At 44.8% G+C, this 19,589-nt stretch overlaps 2 protein-coding genes, 1 long non-coding RNA gene and 1 pseudogene across 16 annotated transcripts in view; 2 read left to right on the top strand and 2 right to left on the bottom strand.

Annotated features, from left to right (window-relative positions):
- Capn3 (calpain 3) overlaps positions 1–11,721 on the bottom strand; it is a 53,676-nt gene extending 41,955 nt beyond the window's left edge. For 2 of the 4 annotated variants that reach the window (XM_063283197.1, XM_039104421.2), the window contains exon 1: positions 9,524–11,721. In XM_063283197.1, the coding sequence (XP_063139267.1) occupies positions 9,524–9,832 (309 nt within the window). In that variant the 5' untranslated portion in view covers positions 9,833–11,721. The remainder of the gene's footprint in view (positions 1–9,523) is intronic. The other 2 variants (XM_008762081.4, NM_017117.2) reach the window with 2 other exon arrangements.
- Positions 2,654–2,762, top strand: LOC120102010 (small nucleolar RNA SNORA15; annotated as a pseudogene).
- LOC108350445 (uncharacterized) overlaps positions 7,942–19,589 on the top strand; it is a 29,491-nt gene continuing 17,843 nt past the window's right edge. The window contains exons 1-3 of one of the 6 annotated variants that reach the window (XR_010064876.1): positions 7,942–9,281; positions 9,394–9,607; positions 18,717–18,849. This is a non-coding gene — a long non-coding RNA (uncharacterized LOC108350445). The remainder of the gene's footprint in view (positions 9,282–9,393; positions 9,608–18,716; positions 18,850–19,589) is intronic. The other 5 variants (XR_005502397.2, XR_005502392.2, XR_005502390.2 and 2 more) reach the window with 5 other exon arrangements.
- Ganc (glucosidase, alpha; neutral C) overlaps positions 12,728–19,589 on the bottom strand; it is a 51,864-nt gene continuing 45,002 nt past the window's right edge. The window contains exons 21-24 of one of the 6 annotated variants that reach the window (NM_001145840.1): positions 17,338–17,451; positions 15,982–16,094; positions 14,741–14,844; positions 12,728–13,791 (exon numbers count right to left, since the gene is read on the bottom strand). In NM_001145840.1, coding sequence (NP_001139312.1) covers positions 13,682–13,791; positions 14,741–14,844; positions 15,982–16,094; positions 17,338–17,451 — 441 coding nt within the window. In that variant the 3' untranslated portion in view covers positions 12,728–13,681. Of the gene's footprint in view, positions 13,792–14,740; positions 14,845–15,981; positions 16,121–17,337; positions 17,452–18,843; positions 19,531–19,589 lie in introns of those variants that run through there. The other 5 variants (XR_005501772.2, XM_063283077.1, XM_063283078.1 and 2 more) reach the window with 5 other exon arrangements.

Below are 19,589 nucleotides of genomic sequence, written 5' to 3'. Positions count from 1 at the left end.
GAAGTGGGTCCCCTGCCCCTAACTGGCCAATGCCACAGCAGGCTCAGGGTTCAGGGGAGCTAGGGAGCAAGCAGAAGGCAGTGAGTACTGTTTGAGAGGACAGCTTGCTTGGAGCTAGCTTATATAGCTCGAGTCATAGGGGGAGGGGAGAAAAAAGGACAAAGGAGAAAGTGCTTTAGTGAGGCAGGGCCTTGCAAGTATCAGCTATATTAGCAATTGCTGGTCCCATGATTTCTGAGGAGCCAGTTTCCTGGGTAGGGGAAACGGCAGCCTAAGTGGCTTTATCATGACGAGCCCTTTGTCTCTATGGAATAGAGTAGGCCAAAGCCTGATTTGAGTAGGGATCAGTTCCACTTCTGCTGTGCTTTCTGAGCGATGCTGGGTATGGGCAATGCTCTACCATCCCTTATCTGGCTTGGGAGCTCACGGGGAGGAGTTCATGGAATACTACCCTGACTGAGAAACTATTAATACTTGATGGCTGCTGGGGGAAGAAGACTAAGTTTTCTTCTGGGATGTAGCCCCCAAAAGCTACCCATACTCCAGTAGATGGCTCTATATCCATGCATATACAGATGGCACTAAGTAGAGTCAGTGTGTTTTAGAAAAGAAAAAGGTGTCTGGAGCGATGGTTAAGACCACCATGTTCTTGCAGGGGATCTGGTTTCAGTTCTCAGCACGCACATGGTGACAACAATTTTCTCACACACTCCTCTGGTCTCTAAGGGCCTTGTGGGCATGTGGTGCACATATGTGCAGACAAATTCATTCACATAAAACAAAAGTGAATGGGGGGTGAACAAAGTTGGGAGGAGTAAGTAGTAGCAGGGAGAAGAGGAAATGGGGTATGAATTTGATCAAAACATCATATATGGCTGGATGTGGTGGGAAATGCCTTTAATCCCAGTACTTGTGAGGCAGAGATAGGCAGACCTCTGTGATTTTGAGGCCAGCCTGGTCTACTTAAAGAGTTCCATCCAGTCAATGCTACATAATGAGACCCTATCTCAAAACAAATCAAAGCAAAAGACAAAACAAAAAAACTCACTATGCCCTCAATTATTTTTCTTACTGGCATATATTGGATGTTAAGCATATTACCCTGCCCATCTCTTATTGCCCCCACACATATATACATAATAAACAAATAAATGTTTAATAATTATGTAATTTGGGGTTGGGGATTTAGCTCAGTGGTAGAGCACTTGCCGAGCAAGTGCAAGGCCCTGGGTTCGGTCCCCAGCACCAAAAAAAAAGAAAAAAAATAATTATGTAATTTTTTTCAAATTGGAGGGTGCTTTTTTCTTTTTGGGAGACTGGTCTCATACCACAAGTTGGACTTGAACTCACTTTGTGGACAAGGCTGGCCTTGACCTCCTGATCTTCCTGATGCCCCTGTCTCCCTCCACCTCTGAGTCCTAGGATTTCAGATTCTTACCCACCAAAGCTGGCTAGAGATTGAATTAACGTTTTTAAAAGTCTATTTATTTTAATGTGTTTGGATGCTCTGGCTGCAATGTAACACTGTATTCAGTATGTGTAAGCCTGAGGCCAGAAGAGGGCATTGATGCCCTGGGACTAGAGTTACAGACAGCTCAGAGCCACCATACCCATACCAGTGCTGGGACTCAAAACCTGGTAATCTGGTAGAGCAGCCAGGTGACAAACCATCTCTTCATCCCCAAGATTGAATATTTTTTCAAGTTTTAGATAATTTTAAGGTATCAGAACACAGGAATGTTGAAATTGAAAGACTAAGTATATTTTATATAAACACTCACTCCAAATGTTTGTGCACCTACACCAAACAAGGCAGATGGTTTTTTTTTTTTTAGCAAAAGCAAAAATTTCATAGAAAATTACCACAAATTCCTAGAAAAATAATAAGCACTGATTTACAAAGAAAAATAATTTTATATTATTCTATGATTATCAAAGCAGTTACTTCCGTAGATCAAAGTTTCCTTTAGAGAAAACAGTAACAAGAGCTATTTAAGGAGCTTCTAGTTTGGATCTTGTGCAGTCTCAGAGAATGGGAGGAGTGCAGTCCCCACCAGTTAATGAAGCTGGTGTATCAGATGCTAAGACTGCACAGCACAGGACAGGAAATGCCGAGCTTGCCCCACTAATGAGCAAGAATGCAGGATGGTATCTGAGTGGTCTGAACAGGAACGGCCCCCAGAGACTCGTGTTTGAATGCTGGCACTATTGGGAGGTGTGAACTCTCTGGAGTAGGTGCGGCCTTGCTGGAGGAAAGTGTGTCACCGCAGAGGTGGGATTTGAGGTCTTATAAACTTTTCTTGCATGGTTGTGGTTTCTCTTGATAGCAATAGAAACCCCAACTAAAATGACAGACTTGAGAGAAAAATAAATGGACAGATGACTCAGTGGGTAGAGGCACCCGCTGCTAAGACTGATGATCTGAGTTTGGATCCTGGGACTCACGAGGTGGAAGGAGAGAACTGGTCCCTCATAGTTGTCCTCTGACCTTGATGCCTTGCAATGGCACATGCATGTGTACACTCACAAATAAATAAATTTAAAAATTAGAAGTAAGACATGTTATAAGAGCAAAAGACGCCGGTTGTGATGGCGCATGCCAGTAGGATTTGCTGAAGGAGGCAGAGGCAGGAGGATCACAAGTTCGACGCCAGCCTGGGCTACACATTTAAAGCCAGACACCATGCAAAAGTAAAGTCTTCCTTTAAGATGGCTGATATGCTATATTTTATGGTATATCATTATTAAAAGTGAGTACAAGAAAAAATAAAAGAGCAAAAGACATTAGCAGATGGTTAGAAACACATGAATGGGGCCAGTGAGACAGCTCAGTGGGAAAAGGCATTTGCTATATGATGACCTGGGTTCAAACCCCGGCACTCATGTAGGTGTGGAAGGAGAGAACCAACTCCACAAGGTTGTCCTCTGACACACATGGGTCAAGGAACACATACATGATTCACATATAGATGCACACTAAATAATAATACATAAAATAGGACCCGGAAGCTCACACCTTTAACCCCAGCACTCAAGAAGCAGAAGCAGGCAAATCTGTGAGTCCTAGGCCAGCCAGGGCAACATAGGGAGACACTGTCTCAAGAATCAGGAAGAGGAGGGAGAGGAGGGAGATGAGGGAGAGGGGGGAGATGAGGGAGAGGGGGGAGAGGGGGGAGAGGAGGGAGAGGAGGGAGAGGGGGGAGATGAGGGAGAGGAGGAATGTGCAAAAAGGATGTTGTGGCTTTTTTATAAGGGAAATGCATCTTTTCATGGTTTCTTGCTCATTTTTGTCCCCACCTTCCTTATTTCCTACATTATCCTGCCAACTCATTTCAATGTGTTCAGTGTGGTCTCTGGATCTCTGTCCCCATCATGACCCTCAGGAGGAGCTGAGGCAACCTTCACTTTTACCAAAATGTTGCAGCCTCTCCTACCCTCTGCTATCCCGGGTTGGTGGTGTGGTGCTATTGTAATTCTCTGCAGAGCACCTGGAAGCTCAATCAGACCACCAGCTGTGCGTGCGTACTTGCGTGCGTGCGTGCATGCGTGCATTGGATGTAGTATCCTGTTATATCTTTCCAGCAACTTTGTGAAAGCTGGAATTTTCATCTGCTTTTTACAGAAGAGGAAGCTGAGACCCAGGAATAGTCAGTCACATGGTTTAGTAGTGGGCACAGCTCTGGTTCCCCTGGTATTAAAACCTGTGTCCTGGGTTGTCTTGTTCTTGGCTATTACTGCCTTACTGTGGACACCTAAAACAATGGTTCTCAACTTGTGGGGTGAGACCCCTTTGGGATCACCTAAACCATCGGAAATATTAGATGTTTACATTAGGATTCATAACAGTAGCAAAATTACAGTTATGGAGTAGGAATGGAGATAATTTCATGGTTGGGGGTCATCACAACATGAGGAACCAGGTCAAAGCATTGGGAAGGTGGAGAACCGCTGATCTAGGACTTTAGGGACATCGAACAGTATAGTGCTGAACTGAGAGTACATTTAGCTACTTTATGGAAAAGGAAACTGAAACTTGAATCCTTTTCCTGACTTGCTGCTAAGCAGCAGATCAGACTTCCACTAGGTCTGTTTGTTCAAATCCTGTCTCAAACTGTGTACTGTGGCCCAGTTCTTCCTTTTTGTGGCTAGTGCAGTACCCAACTTCCCTTTCAACTGTCTGACAGAAGGTGGCAGACACTTAACAGATCTTAAGCAGAGACCTCTTGCCAACCTACTTTCATTGAGAAAGTAATTTCACTGGGAAATGAGCCTGTGAAGTTATGCCAAGTCCTAGGCTGGGGCCGGGTGCCCCTGCATGCAGACTAGGTTCTTATGGAGTTCAAATGTCTCTAAATCCACTCACAATGGCATGGGGCAATTGTTATTTTGTATTATCTAGTGTTTCTTCATTTCAGAATTGAGTATACTGGTTAAGTGACCCTGGGCTGGGAAGATACTTTAGTTATAGACTTCACTTTAAAGGCTGTGGGGCCTCCAGAAGAGCCCATAAGTCCCAGAGGCCCCCTGGAATCAGGAGAAATCCCTTCCTTAAGGGTGCTGATGTGTTGGCTAGTGTTTGACCTCACTGGGAACCTCAAACTGGGAACCAGTTTGTCTGGTGACCTGAGGTTTTCAGAGTTCTGAGTAAGGCCGCAAATGTCCACAGAAGCCCAGCATTGAGTTGGAAGTCACCGATGAATTTAACTAAGTAGGAGAGTAAACAGATAATAGAATCTAGATAATGAGGCTTGGCTGTGCAACTGAGGGCTCTAATGCCCTGCACTGGGAAAGCCCCTGCCCAAGCGTTTTGTGACTATCTGATAAAGCAACCAGAGGCAGGGTGACAACCCAGGAACAGAGGACACCACTGGATTCCTTCACCGTTGTCTGGGTTGTAGCCAGATGATTTCCAGCTAGAAATGAAGAGTTTTCCAATGTGGAAATCAGGGCATGTACGTGCTGAAGGAGAGCTCCTTTCCCTTCATACTCCATGTGTCAGGAGGAAAGTTGACTACCTCAGACCGTTGGCAGTTGTTCTTCAACATTTTGCTCTCAGACTTACATGTAGTGTTTAATAGCGGTTTTCATGCTGTACCAGTGGCATCATGGAGTAACCAGAATGATTTTCGAGTGTAAGAGGCCCTGGGCATCCTTGGAGACTTACACAGGTCTTCAACCCATAGCTTCTGAGCGACAGGGTCTCCCCCTTCATCTCCCCTACCCCAGAGCTTAGTGAGTCCCAGGAGTTTTCTCTTCTTTTGCTTTTCTCTCTCCATTCCTGTGCTTTCTACATCAGCTTGCTGGCTCAGCACTGCCACTTCAAGACAAGATGCAGCTCAAGCATGCCCTTTCCCAAAAGGTTACTTGTCTCAAGTATTTCACGGCTTTAGTGACTGTTAGGTCATAGAGAATAGCAGAAGCAGTGTGCATGTGCCCGCACAAGAGTGTGTGTGTGCGTGTGTGTGTGTGTGTGTGTGTGTGTGTGTGTGTGTGTGGTGTGTGAGGTGTGTGTGTGCATGCCTCAGGCTTCTCTAGTCCAGTTCATGCCAGCCGAGCTTTCACTCTTGTTATATATCAACCAGCAGATCTTTTTCTTTTTCCATTTAGAAAACAATCATGTTCACCTCCTATAAGAAAAGCACTCTGTATTTTGTTGTTGTCAATTTGTTTTTGTTTGTCTTTAAGTGTCAAGATCTTCATATTGCCCAGGCTGATGTCAAACTTGACAGTGTCACTAATCCTCCTGCCTCATCTTCCTCAGTTGCTAGGAGTACAGGCAGGTACCCACAGGCCTGGCTTCTGTAATTATAGTGCAGGCTGGAGAGACGGCTCATAGGTTAAAGAGCACACACTACTTTTGCAAAGGACCTGAGTTCAGTTCTCAGCACCCACATCAGGCAGCTCAGTAAGTCCATTTCCAGCTGCCCTCTTCTGGACTCTGCAGTCACCTGTAATCATGGGATTGCACACACACACACACACACACACACACACACACACACACACACACACACACAGAGGCACACACAGGCACACACAGGCACATATTCTCTCTCTCTCTCTCTCTCTCTCTCTCTCTCTCTCTTTCTCTCTCTCATTTTTCCATTTGTGTTTCCTCTTGACAGATAAGGATTCAGAGAGGAAGTACATTTGCTAAAGACATGCAAACAATCAGAGAGAGTTCTATATGAGGAACAAGACTCGGATCCTCAGAGTGTAGCTTCGGTGTTGTTTGTGTTCCTTAGGACTGGGGATAAGCTACTTCAGCCTGGGCGCTGACGATCCTGGAAGGGGCATAAGGATGTCAGGAAGCCTGCAGTCACACCGAGAGCGGTGGAGTCTAGGTAATGTGGCTGAATTCACGCTGGTGGGCAAGAGTCTCATGAGTCTCTTTTTCCCACCCACTGTAGCACTTTCCTCATATCCCCCACAGCCCTGAAGCCACAGAGGATCTTACACCACCAGGCTTCCTTCCAAAGTGCTTGGTGGGTGAGGGGTGGCCATCACCCGCTAGGGCCTTGGAGATTAAGCAAGTGCTAGGACGAACATCTCAACTTGGTAACACATGGCTGTGGGTGAGCGGCCGCTTGGGAAGCTCACTTAAACGTCACCCTTGGAGCCTAATTTAAGAAATTCCCAGTTATGGTAATAAGCAGTAGGTCTCCTGAATGGAGGTAGAGGGGCTTCTGTCTGAATGGTGGCTTTCTACAGGCCCAGGTGTGGGCAGCTGGGGAACTAGTGAGGTGAAGGAGTGAAGGTGACAGCTGGGCAAAGCACGGCTCGAGGGGGGTTTAAAACACTAACAGCAGGCAGCAGGGAGCCCATGTGCCTGCCCAATGAAGCCCTCATCTCCTCCCTTTCCTCATAGGGCATGCCTCTTCTTCTTAGGCCTGACAGAGGCTACTATGTTCAAAGAAGTGCTTGGGAGAATGGATGTTTCCAAGAGTGTTTTACGTTTTAGAAAGTTCTGGAGTCATTTCAATATACATAAGTTCTTTGCACTCTCTGGACTATAATCATTAAAGTGAAGGGCTTGGATAACACTTCCATGACCCGTTCCAACTCTGCCCACCTCTAAACCCATTTTGGGGTGTATGTTAATCAATATAAGTATGCCCTGATCTTTAATTTTATATGTACATATGGATGTGTGCCTGTGTGTCTGTATGTGTGTCGCATGTGTGCTGGAGCCTGCAGAGATCACAAGAGGCATTGGACCTGGGAATTGGAGTTTTACAGTTGGGGGCCACCACATGTAGGTGCTGGGAACCAAACACAAGTTCTCATCAACAGCAGGAAGTGCTCTGAACCACTGAGCCATCTCTCCAACCCACTATTGCGCTGACCTTAACTGGGGAGGACGAATGGCATTTAACCAAGATGGTTTGAAAATTCAGGATCTTCGTTGTTGGCAATTGTCATAGGGGCTAAGCCTCAAACAGCCAGGTCTCTTGGAGCGCACTGGTCCATATGTGCGCATAGACCACTGGCACTGCCACAGAACACCAGGCTTGCAAGGTCTGGTTTTTAGGCTCAAAGCCATCAGCGATCTTAGTAAGAACAGTGTTTGTAGGGGTTCCCTACCTTGGGAGGCAGAGCTGTCCTGGGTCAGCCCTTTAGAGGTGGGTACTCATTTGCTATCAGCATCTGTGTACTGTTGCGTTCAGAATATGTACAGGGCCCACAAATGACCACAACCAGACCCTGCATGGTGACAGCGGCTGAAGGAAGTGGCACTCAGTAGTCATGCAGAGAACACAAGGCAGAGCCAATCAGCCAAACCCTGGAAGGGTACTGCAGCCAGATGTTTTGTTGCAGTATCAAGTTGAGGGGAAGAGAGTAAAGGTGAGTAGTCAGGCATGGGTCTGTTTGAGAAGGGCTGTGCTCAGCGAGGCAGCTTGGACTTATGCTGCAGGTAGTAGGGGCTGAGTGGGGGCATGGTGTGTCTAAATATATATATATATATGTATATATATATTTATAAAATATTTATTTATTTATTATATATTAGTAGCTGTCTTCAGATGCACCAGAAGAGGGCATCAGATCCCATTACAGATGGTTGTGAGGCACGATGTGGTTGCTGGGATTTGAACTCAGGACCTCTGGAAGAGCAGTCAGTGCTCTTAACAACTGAGCCATCTCTCCAGCCCATGTCTATATTGATTGGGTTGCCCACCTTCTCGGCTTGGGACCTCACATGTTAGGTGTGTGTTGAGCTACACCCAGCCTGCTGCAGCATGCTCTTCTAAGCTGAGGACATTCATGACAGCCAAGGATGGACCTTACCAAAGGACAGCAGAAGAGGAGAGGAGACAGCTCTAGTTAGCAAATACAGAAAAACATGGCCAGTGAATCCTGTGAGGAGCCTAACACCACTTCTTTTTTTTTTTTTTTTTTTGGTTCTTTTTTTCGGAGCTGGGGACCGAACCCAGGGCCTTGCGCTTCCTAGGTAAGTGCTCTACCACTGAGCTAAATCCCCAGCCCCCTAATACCACTTCTTGATGAACTCACCCCTGACCTGGCCTGCTCTCTTTGATCCCATCTATTCTGTGATGACAGAGTCCTGGCGACCACTCAACCTAAATGCCCATGTTTTCCTCGAGACTCTAGACTCTGCAACAGTGTAAGTGTTGGTCTCTTGTTCACAACACTTTTCCTAGTAACTTGCCCGCTATGTGAAGCTAGGGGACCTGCAATAACTCTTTCTGTCTCTTTGCTGTAATTACTTTCTTCTCTCTCCCCCTTTTATATTTATTTACTGATTGGGTGGCAGTGTCAGAGATTACACATGGGGCCCCTGACATGAAGAGTAGAACTCTACCACTAAGCTGTACTCCTGGCCCCAGACTATTTTGTGACTAGAGTCATGCTGGAGGCATGATCAGAGAAGGGAGCCAGGGAAACTCAGTTTTCCCTCTGCTGAATCCCCATCAGTGAACGAGGCTAGCGAGTAGGGTTTCATCCAGGCCCTGTCACATGCTGAGTCTGTTGCTGGGTTCTGGGTTTATGCAGTGAGCTACACAGGCAAAAATTCTTCTAATCTCAATGTTATGTTACAAAAAGTAGTCTTTGCCCCTCTCCTCTTTCCCTGGCTTCTGTGTTTCAGAAATCCATGGTCACTGACAAATGACCAAAAAAAAAAAAAAAAAAAAAAAAAAAAAAAAAAAAAAAGAACAGCATCTCATGATTTTAGCCTGAGAAATGGAAGAAGTCTCAATACAGTTAAGAAGAGCATAAGCTCTGGAACTGATTCTGGGGAAGGGACCGCCATTTTTAAGGTGAATTTGGGAGCTAGCTACTTTCATGAACAGCAGAAAGAAAGTGAGAGAGAACCAGCCCTGCCTGCTCTTTCTTAGACTTGACCCTGTCTTCTCTTTTTTACATTTGCAGCCAGAGCCTAGGCCCCTGCCAGGATCCTTCTGCCTGTGTCCGTGTGCCCAGCTGTGCTTGGGGAGGTGCTGAGTGGGAGGACTTCTCTGAGGCAAACTCCAGCCGGCTACAAAACCAGTAAGCTACTCACCGGAGGTCTCTTCCAGACGAACTGGATGGGGAACTTCTGGCTGTAAAAGAGAGAGGTCTCATCCGGTGGGAACTCGGGATCCAGGTAAAGAACTTTCTTCTCTAGGCACTTCTTGTGGAGCTGCTCGAATGTCTTCTCTTTCACACCAATGATCGGAAAATTGCGGCTGATGATGGCTGAATAGATGCCACCCGGGTGTCCACCTCCAGCCTCAGTGGTCTTGCCTTGAGCTGGGTGAGGAACTGGCCCTGGGGACCTGGGCTCAGCTCCTGTCCTTGGGGCCACAGTTGGACTAATAACGGTCGGCATGGCAGGCAACTTTGGAAGGAAGACGTTTTTAAAGAAAACAAGATTCAGCTACCTTCAAGGAAAGGAAGCGATTACAAAGTGGAAGTTGAAGTGATTCTGTCATCTGAGGAAAAAAATGGCTACAGTCTCTTCAAAGTTTAAATCCTATCAGAAAATTGGCTGGCCTCTGACCAGCTTAAATAGGTGAACTATGACCCTAGAGCAATAGGTATTCCTGAGGAAGAGGCAATAAAGGATTTAGACGCAGCTTCTACCTGGGGGTGCCTACCAGCAGCAGGCTTGCCAGAGGAGAAAAAGAGAATGAGGGTTGTGTTTCAGTGGCCTGAAGAAGCTTAAGCCAGGAAAACTAAAAATAGATGTGAAGTGAGATCGTGAACATGGAAGCAAGAGGCCAGTGCGTGGCTAGACTGAGTGGTAGGGAAGGACCTAGCTAGAGATATTTCTGAATTGACATTAAGGAACTCGGCTTGTCAAGAAGTGAGAGTATCTGAGACAAGTGAACGACAGAAATCAGCAACTTGTGTTAAGGACTAGGCAGCCATACAGGCTACTGGAGCAGTAGCCGCTGGATACATGGAAAAGAGTATTTTAGAGTCAGTATCTTTTCTAGAATATTCTGGAGTCAGCTTTCCATCCAAGTGGGTAGAAAATGCCACTCAGCAGAATTTCCAGCCAAGGAAATCTCTCTCTTCTTGCCCACTGGACACAGTGAGATCAAGTCTATTACACAATGTATATCCTAGTAGATTCTGCGCTAGATTATTTAGCTGCACCACATCAGCGTCTAGACAGAACTGGAAATAGAGCCAGGTTAATGTCGAGTCCTAAGATGTCATGCCTAGTGAGGACTCAGCTTCAGGGCTTTTAAGTGGGAATCAAAGAGGGAGTTGATTGCCTGGCTTCTACCTGTATTTGTTTTGTTTTGTTTTGTTTTTGTTTTTGTTTTACCATGGTAGTTGCTCTCTGGGTCATAATGAAATGGTTATATCTGACATATGACAGAGTAGAGGCTTGTCCTAGCTTGCAGCTGTGCCTGTTCCTAAGTGACCAGCCCTATAGATCCAAGTTTAGAAGAGAGGAAAGGGTAGGAGGTGACAACTGTGGTGGGGGGCATAGGGCAGGAGAGATGGCTCAGTGGTAGCACTTGCCATTTACAAGTGAGGATCTGAGCTCCCACATAAAACTAGTGCAGTAACATGTCTGCCATCCCAGTATATCCCCAGTGGGATGAGAGGCACAGGCAGAGAAGCCATAGAAGCATCGGCAGGTTGTCAGCCCACACAGCAAAAAATGACAAAAAGACTATGTCTCACTGTGTCACAAATAAGGTGGAAGGCAAGGGCCAACACCCCAGACTGTCCTCCTCTGTGTGGCATGGCACGCCCATGTGTTCATGTTCATGCCCGTCTCACCCACACAAACACGCGCGCGCGCACACACACACACACACACACACACACACACACACACACACACAGAGAGAGAGAGAGAGAGGGAGAGAGGGGGAGAGAGAGAGAGAGATGCACACAATCAAAGGGAACACAGGCTCATGATTCTTGGCAGTATAGCTTGAAGAAACCCTATGTCTCAGCTATTGGAACTATCAATTTATTTCCTGTCCCTCCAAGAGAATGCTCAAGGTATCAGTGCTCATGAAGGAGAAGAGAGCTGAGCAGCCTCGGATGGCTGACTGTCCAGGATCAAGGTCTAGGTTGGCCTCTGCTGGCTGTAACTGTGCAGCTTTAGTCTTTACCTTCCCTTGAACCGGCCTTTTCTCACGTAAAGTGGGTATGACAGTCATTCTGTTGTTGGGTTGTGTAGGAGTAAACAAGTTAACTCATGTAATGCAGTTAAAATGCTGTTAGGGTTTTTAAAGCACTCAGCAAGTGGTTATGAAGAGGACTGAATTTAATATTCCTTTGGGGTTAGGTTGGATTGAATGATGTCAATTGGCTATCTATCACTATAACAAGTGAATGAGATAACCAATACATATAAACAAAAGGGCTATGATAAAACACCATGACCAAAGGCAATTTATAGAAGAGTTTATTTTGGTTCATGTTCCACAGGGAGAGTCCATGACAGCAAGGGGAACATCACAGCAGGGGCTGAAGCAGGAAGCAGAAAGAGATCACATCTCAATAGCTCACAGGAAGCAGAGCAAGCAAATAGGAAATTGAATGAGGCTACAACTGATCAAAGCCTGCCATCAATGACATATTTCCTCTAGCAAAGATGTGCCTCCTAAAAGTTCCATAACCCCCCCAAACAGTGCCACCAACTGGGGACCAACTGTTCAAACGTATGAACCTATAGGGGCAGGCGCTTTCATACCAACTACCACAGTGGTATAACATATATGAGAGAAATGTAACATGATCTTAAGGAACATACACTCTAGTAGGGAAATACACAGTCTTGCTTGAAATATTAAAGAACATCCCTGAGAATGCAAAGTAGGGCACAATTATTTGTGGGGCAGCATTTCAGACAAAGGTGAAGTGGGCACTGGGAGGTTGGGGGTGTCAGGTTAGAACTTTTCATGGAAAAGTAGGACTTGGGTTGGGTCTGGAAGGATCGTAAGATCCGTATGGGTGGAGGCAAGAGACACTCAGTGACCAAGGAAAGAGGCTGCAGTACGGTGACAGTTGCCAAGTAGGTAGTAAGTGTAGAGAGAGGCTTGGATGCTGAGGAACCAAGACCACCCCAACAACTGCTGCAGCAGACAGCAGGGAGTCTCTAGGCTCTCCAGAGCCAGGAACATCTCAGCGCACTGCTGCGTTACAATATTTAGCCCATGCCAAGCCATATTGGAACCTACTGCAAAAGGAAGAGTCAATAATACTGAGGTGGCTTTGTTTAAAACCTATTGTTAAGCCTGTGTGGGTTTTTGCATTCATTTTGATTTTTAAAGACAGTGTATTGAAATATTACTTATTTTGGTTATTGGTCGTGCCTAAGACAACTGCCAATCACTTGTGCTATTCTAGGCCCAGGCCTGTGCTCTATTTTTGAAGTTCACCTGTGGGATGTGGGTATTTATTTCATTTTTTACTAATTATAGCTTATTATATTCACTTTATACATATTCTTCAGTTAGTAGATAGTATTTAATAAAGTATAATTAAAAGGTATAAATCTGACTTTGAAAATTGATTTGGTAGTTTTGAATCTAAGAAGTGTGAAAGAGGATCTTATCCTTGTGTTCCGGAGTCACTCTCAGGGGAGAAGACCTTTCCACAGCTCTGCCCATGCAGTGTCTGTGGCAGCGGCTGCCACACCCACACAGCTGCTGACAGAAGGTAACCCTCAGAGTACCAGGCACTGCTATCTACTTGGATATTGGGTTGGGCAACTCTGCTGCTGCTGCAACAGCCAGAATGTGCTATACAGCACTCTGTGTGCTGTACAGCCTGAAGCAAGCCCCACAAACGGGTCTCTTGAGTAGCCCTGCTCCAAGTCAGGCCACTCATTGAGCTCTTTTAATGTCTCAGGGAATTGTGGGGCTGTGGGGAGGGCAGTGTTTGTGCAGAGGGTCAACAATACATCTTTAAATGTAAAATCTGAAATCTTATTTTTGATTTTTTTTTGAGACAGGTCTTGCTTAGGCTGGTCTTGAACTCACGATCCTTCTGCTTCAGCTTTCTGAGTGCTGGGATTACAGGAGTGGGCTACTGCACCTGGCTAAAATCTTTAAGCCTGAAATTTACTGGTCATCAGTACACTAGAGATAAGAGAAATGTCATTTTCCCCAGGGAAGCAAATTAGATGGCAGCACGGCTCTCAGGAGGCTAAGAAGGCAGAGTGGTCAGGTGGCTTCCCGTACTCTACCAGGGCACCTGCTTGTCAGCTGACATGGACCTCCCAGTCATCACCAACACTCAGAGACAGCTTCTTCAGACTCAGGGTACATGTTTTGGCACAGTACGCAAAAGTTGCAGGCTGAACTTTACCATCTAAACAGCAAGATGATAAAAAGACAGTTTGTGAGAAACCAGGAGAAAAAAAATCTTTTTTTCCCTTCAAATCTGATGTTAACTGATGTTCTCAAACAGTGTTATTTTTCACTTAGGAAAATCTGGAAACACTTTTATTCATGAACTTTGTGAATTCTTTAAAAAGGGAAAGTCTCATTGTTTTGAATATAACCCTAGTTGGAAAGATACTATCAGGACCAACGTGATTTATCTAAGAAATGCAGTAGGTGAAATTCTTCAAAATAGAATTTTATTCTGTTTCCAGGGCCGAAGATGACTGTAATCTATTACACACTGAGAAACACCCAGAGGGCTGCAGAAATGTTTCAGCGGTTAAGGGCACTGTCTGTTCTTCCAGAGGTCCTGAGTTCAATTCCCAGCAACCACATGGTGGCTCACAACCAATGGGATCCAATGTCCGCTGGTGTGTCTGAAGACAGCTACAGTGTACATATAAATAAAATAAATAAATCTTTTAAAAAGGAAACACCTAGAATACTATTGGAGGCCTCCAACAGTTTCTCTTAGTAAATATTAACTGTGGGAGAAAGAGCAACTCAGGAAGAGAAGCAGATTAGCCTGCTAAATCTAGAGCAGTGTTTCCCAACCTTCTTGATGCTGTGACCTTTTAATACAGCTTTTCACGTTGCAGTGACCCTCGACTATAAAATCATTTCATTGCTTCGTCATAACTGTAACTTTGCTACTGCTATGAATTCTAATGTAAATATGTGACGTGCGACCCCTGTGGAAGCACCATTTCTGTCTCAGAGGTGGAGGCCTGCCGCTCTAGAGACTAGAAAACCTAGAAAGAGCAGAGATGGCCTGAGCTTGGTACAGCATGACAGTTTGGGAACAAACCGTCTCTTCACTGCAGATACCTCTGTGTTTCCAGCACAAATGGTGCCGTAAGGAGCTGTTTGCGTACCAGAAGAATGGGTAGTCACAGAAGATGGCTTCTTCTTAAGGCCTAAGACCAAGATCTGCTCCACGATGCACTTGCTGGGGTAATGACCCTTCTCATCAGCACACCTGGAAGGATATAGATGGTATTAGGAAAAAGGGAGGGATGGGGCTTTAAATGGTCTCCAGGTCAATATCTCCACCCTGAGAGCTCTTGTTTCTTTTTCTTTTTTTTTTTTAAAGATTTATTTTATTTATTATATATAAGTACACTGTAGCTGTCTTCAGACACACCAGAAGAGGGCATCAGATCTCTTTACAAATGGTTGTGAGCCACCATGTGGTTGCTGGGAATCGAACTCATGACCTCTGGAAGAGCAGTCGGGTGCTCTTAACCGCTGAGCCATCTCTCCAGCCCGAGCTCTTGTTTCTATGGAGTCATGGTCCATATAGGAGCCATATTCAGTAGGACAAAGAGGTGGAAAGCAAGGGATTCTCTGTGCCAAGAACTGGTGGTCAGGGCCACATCAATCTCCCTAAACTGTGTGACGAGCGCAAAGGATACAGTGTGGTTTGGACATTACAATCAAGCTGAAAGAAACCAGATGTATAATTAACTGGTACCTGGAGGAATGAAGGTATTAAGGAGTACTTACACTGAATAGTTTTATTTTGGGGGCAAAGAAGATAAAGGCAAAAATGGAATTCTCACAGTGAGTGATTGAAAAATTTAATGTCCTTTACCATTCATTATTTAAATAACATCTTAAATAACTTTTATTGCTTTTATTTTAGGAATATAAAATTGGCTGTGTGTATATAAGTGCACCGCATGCCCTTGGAGGCCAGAAGAGGAGGGTCAGATCTCCTGCAGCTGAGTTACAGACCATATGGGTGCTGGGAACTGAACCTGGGTCCTCTTCAAGAGCAACCAGGGATCTTTAACCCAAAGGCCATTTCTTTTTTTTTTTTTTTAAAGATTTATTCATTTATTATATATAAGTACACTGTAGCTGTCTTCAGATACACCAGAAGAGGGCATCAGATCTCTTTACAGATGGTTGTAAGCCACCATGTGGTTGCTGGGAATTGAACTCATGACCTCTGAAAGAGCAGTTGGGTGCTCTTAACCGCTGAGCCATCTCTCCAGCCCCCCAAAGGCCATTTCTTAAGCCCCTAAACTGAAAACATGAGCTATCCATTTACTTGAAGATGCCAAGAGGGCAGCATAGTCTAAGAAGAGTCACAGCTCACAGCTGCCCTCACCTGTTGGTCAGAACACTGGAGCAGAATAAGAACTTGCGGTGTAAGAACTGGTTCTGGTGGAGGTACTGGAATGAATGGCCGTCATCGAGATACAGCTCTCCCACAGCAGAACCCTGTGCAGCGAATTACAGAGGGTCTGCTGATGGCAATAGTTTTATAAGAGAAAAAGTGTTATCTTCTAAAGGGAAAGAGTAACATCTGAACATTTGTGAAAACTCTGAAAGACTGAGCATTTGAACAAAGTTACACATAAGTTCCTGACATATTCAATGTCCAATCACTCCTGAGTAGACCATAAAATAATATGAACAGGATGACTACATAAGAGGGGCACCCAGAGTAAGACTTTGTTGAAGGACACTGAAATATGAAATATAGTCTGTAATGAGTTCTATGAATATACTATCCCAGAATGTGTCAAGAACGTTCACATATTAGCATTGAAGTTGAAAAATCACTATGTAATAGATGAAGTCAACTGTCTCTAGATGCCCTTCGTACTCAAGGTGGGAGGACGCTTTTGCAGCCAACGCTACAGCCCTGTGCATGGCAGGCTAGTTACTCATACTGTTGGCTGTTGGCTGGGTCTCTAGCTTATTGCATTCATTCTGGGATCCCTCATGGATCCTAGATCATAGTTTGCCTGAAGAAGACAAGCTTCAATAAAATACATGGAAAAGAAAGTTATAGCTTACTTATTTTACAATATTAATATAAGTAAGTATAACTATAACAAGAATATGTTTTCGGTTCTGTAAGTCATTGAGGTAAATGAGAGGTATACAATGGCAAGCTTCACTTGGCTCAAAAGACTCTCAATACTCCCAGGTCATACTCAGGGAGGTTTAGTCATTTGAGCTGCCCAAGGAGAATAGAAGTCACTGAATGAGTTTGGGTATACCCAGAATAGTTAAGACACTTTTTCCTTTTTTTTTTTTTTTTTTTTTTTTGAGCTGGGGCCTTGCGCTTGCTAGGCAAGCGCTCTACCACTGAGCTAAATCCCCAACCCCTTAAGACACTTTTTCAATAGCCCTCTTCGGTAGGAGACCAAGTTTCAGGACCAGCCTGCAGGGGCGGACTGCATAATAAATATTTTCCAGTAGCAATCCAAGCCAAACTGAGAGGAGGGCATTGCACCCCCAGAAGTATGTTTGCATCATTCCTGGATTTCAGAGTTCCTAAGAACAATGCCAGGAAGCGCAGACTTCACAGTAATTAAGAAATGACTCAGCCCCTGACTTTGAGATAAACATCAGATACATTGTTTCATATGAGATTTATTACTTTTTCTTACCCTCAAGAGGCTACCAGTGTAAAGAGATAGAATTGGAAAACAGTGACTGGCTTTCCAAATACCTGAGTGTTTAGGGCAACTCGGAGCCCATATGGGGAGTCAGTCATCCAGCCGGTGGACTTCCCCACAGTAGTCTTTACTGGTACCACACTTCCACCTCGTTGAAACACTGGGATCTGTAACACAGCAGCATTCCCAGGAAGGACATACCCATAGAGAGAACGTTCCAAGTAGAATTTTTAAGTATTTTGCTATATGAGATCCACACTCTTTACAGATATAAACTCAAGCAAAGAATATCTGTGTGCAGAGGAGTGGCAAGCATGGGGACTGTGGGATTAAAAGAAAATGGACCAATTGAAAAATGGTTCATGAAAAATTATTTGGCTATTCCAGCTGGGAAATTCCAGAGAATGGTCCTGATCAAAGTCCATCTCTTGGTCAGTATTTAACATTTAATAAAGCTCTCTTTAAGTTTGCCCTCCAACAATTGTTTACTTATTCATACTTATTTTTGTGTTTTTATAATAGCTTTGTGTGTATGTGTGTGTATTTGGCACACACATGTCATAGCATGTGTATGACGTTCAGAACACAACTTTGTGAAGTCAGTTTTCTTGTTCTACCTTTATGTGGGTTTTGAGAATTGAACAGAGGTTGGCAAGCTTGCCTAATAAGCACTGAGCTAACTTGCAGGTCCCAATTCACCCACATTTTAAAATATTGGTGCAATTAGCTACATTTCCCAATTTATTATCTCTGCTATCTGTCTTGGGTTCTGTTGCTGTGATAAAACACTGGCAGGAAGCAATTTGGGGGAGAAAAGGTTTATACCATTTTACATGTTATAGTTCCTTATCGAGGGAAGTCAACGCAGGAACTCAGAGACAGGAACTGAAGCAGAGACCACTGAGAAACCCTGCTGGCTGGCTTGCTTCCAGGCTCACACTCAGCTAAGGTCTCTGTGCCTCCCAGCACCACTTGCCCTGGGGTGATACTGTCCACAGTGAGCTGGGCCCCCCTGCATCAACCAAGGAAATGCCACACAGACATGCCTACCGGCCAGTCTGACAGAAATACTTCCTCAGCAGACTCAAGTTTACGTCAAGTTGACGATCTAACCAGCACATGGTCCTTGCCACTTTTTCACTGAAACAATGGATTTTATTCTACTCATCTTGTTAGAGGCCCAGGGTTACCCCTAAAGAATCATTTTCAACTTAACGAGAAAGGACATTCCATTTTATACCTTTAACGTCCTTGTTAATAAAATAGCAAGCATGTTACTCTAGAGACCTGCTAAAGAGTGGATTTTTCTGTTTATGTAAATGGGTGTGATGGGACTTGTGTAACCAAATGTGTCTGTGTCTGTGTAGAGACAACTTCTGTTGGTTTCTCCTAGCATCTGCACATTTGTTTCTCTGCTTGTCTTGGTCAACAGGATGATGGACTCAACTCTGTGACTCAAAAGCTGCTTCTGATACTGAAAGCATCAAGGGAACTTCAACATGGCTGTGGCCATGGTTCATATCAATCAGTTTTTTGGAGTGGTTCTTGGCAGGAGAGCTTGGTAGGTAGGTTTCTTGCCTCTGGTAAGGAGCTACCCAGATCGTGTAAGTGTGTGTGCTTTTCTCTGAGTCAAGTGTTAGTAAGAAGAAAAGGGTGAGAACATGTGTGATTTTCAGAGAGAGAACTCGGGGTGGTCAAGATATGCTTCCCTGCCCCCCCCCCATTCACAGGCAGCAAAAAGGAAAAGTAGCTCTCTCTCTCTCTCTCTCTCTCTCTCTCTCTCTCTCTCTCTCTCTCCCTTATTTTTAAAGAACAAGACAGTAAGTTACAGTGGAATTGGCTACAGATTCAGAGTTCAGAAAACTTGCAGGAGGTGGGAGGGACTTGTCATAGTTCTGCCACAACCAAGTGGTGATTCTGGACAAAAACGAATTAACTTCTCTGTCAGTTTCTTCACGTGCAAATGGATAAGAATGGCTCCCATAGACTCATATATTTTAATGTTTGGTCACCAGGAAGTGGCACTGTTTGAAAGGATTAGAATGAATGGGGTGTGGGGAGGAAATATGTGGGCTGTGAGGTTTCAAAGGCCCCCACCAGGTCCAATGTCTTTGCTTGCAGACCAGGCTGCAGCTCTCAGCTCCTTCTCCAGCACCATACTCGCATGTCGCCGTGCTCTCTGCCATGATGATAATCAAACACTTTCTTTTGTAAGAGTTGCCTTGGTCACAACAACAGAGTAGTGACTAAGACAAAGGGATAGGGTAGAAGATTACTTAGGTCTCTTTCGGATCTGAAAGTTGAT

This window comes from Rattus norvegicus, chromosome 3, assembly GCF_036323735.1.
Source record: "Rattus norvegicus strain BN/NHsdMcwi chromosome 3, GRCr8, whole genome shotgun sequence".
NCBI lineage: Eukaryota > Metazoa > Chordata > Mammalia > Rodentia > Muridae > Rattus > Rattus norvegicus.
This window is presented reverse-complemented; position numbering and strand designations above follow the sequence as displayed.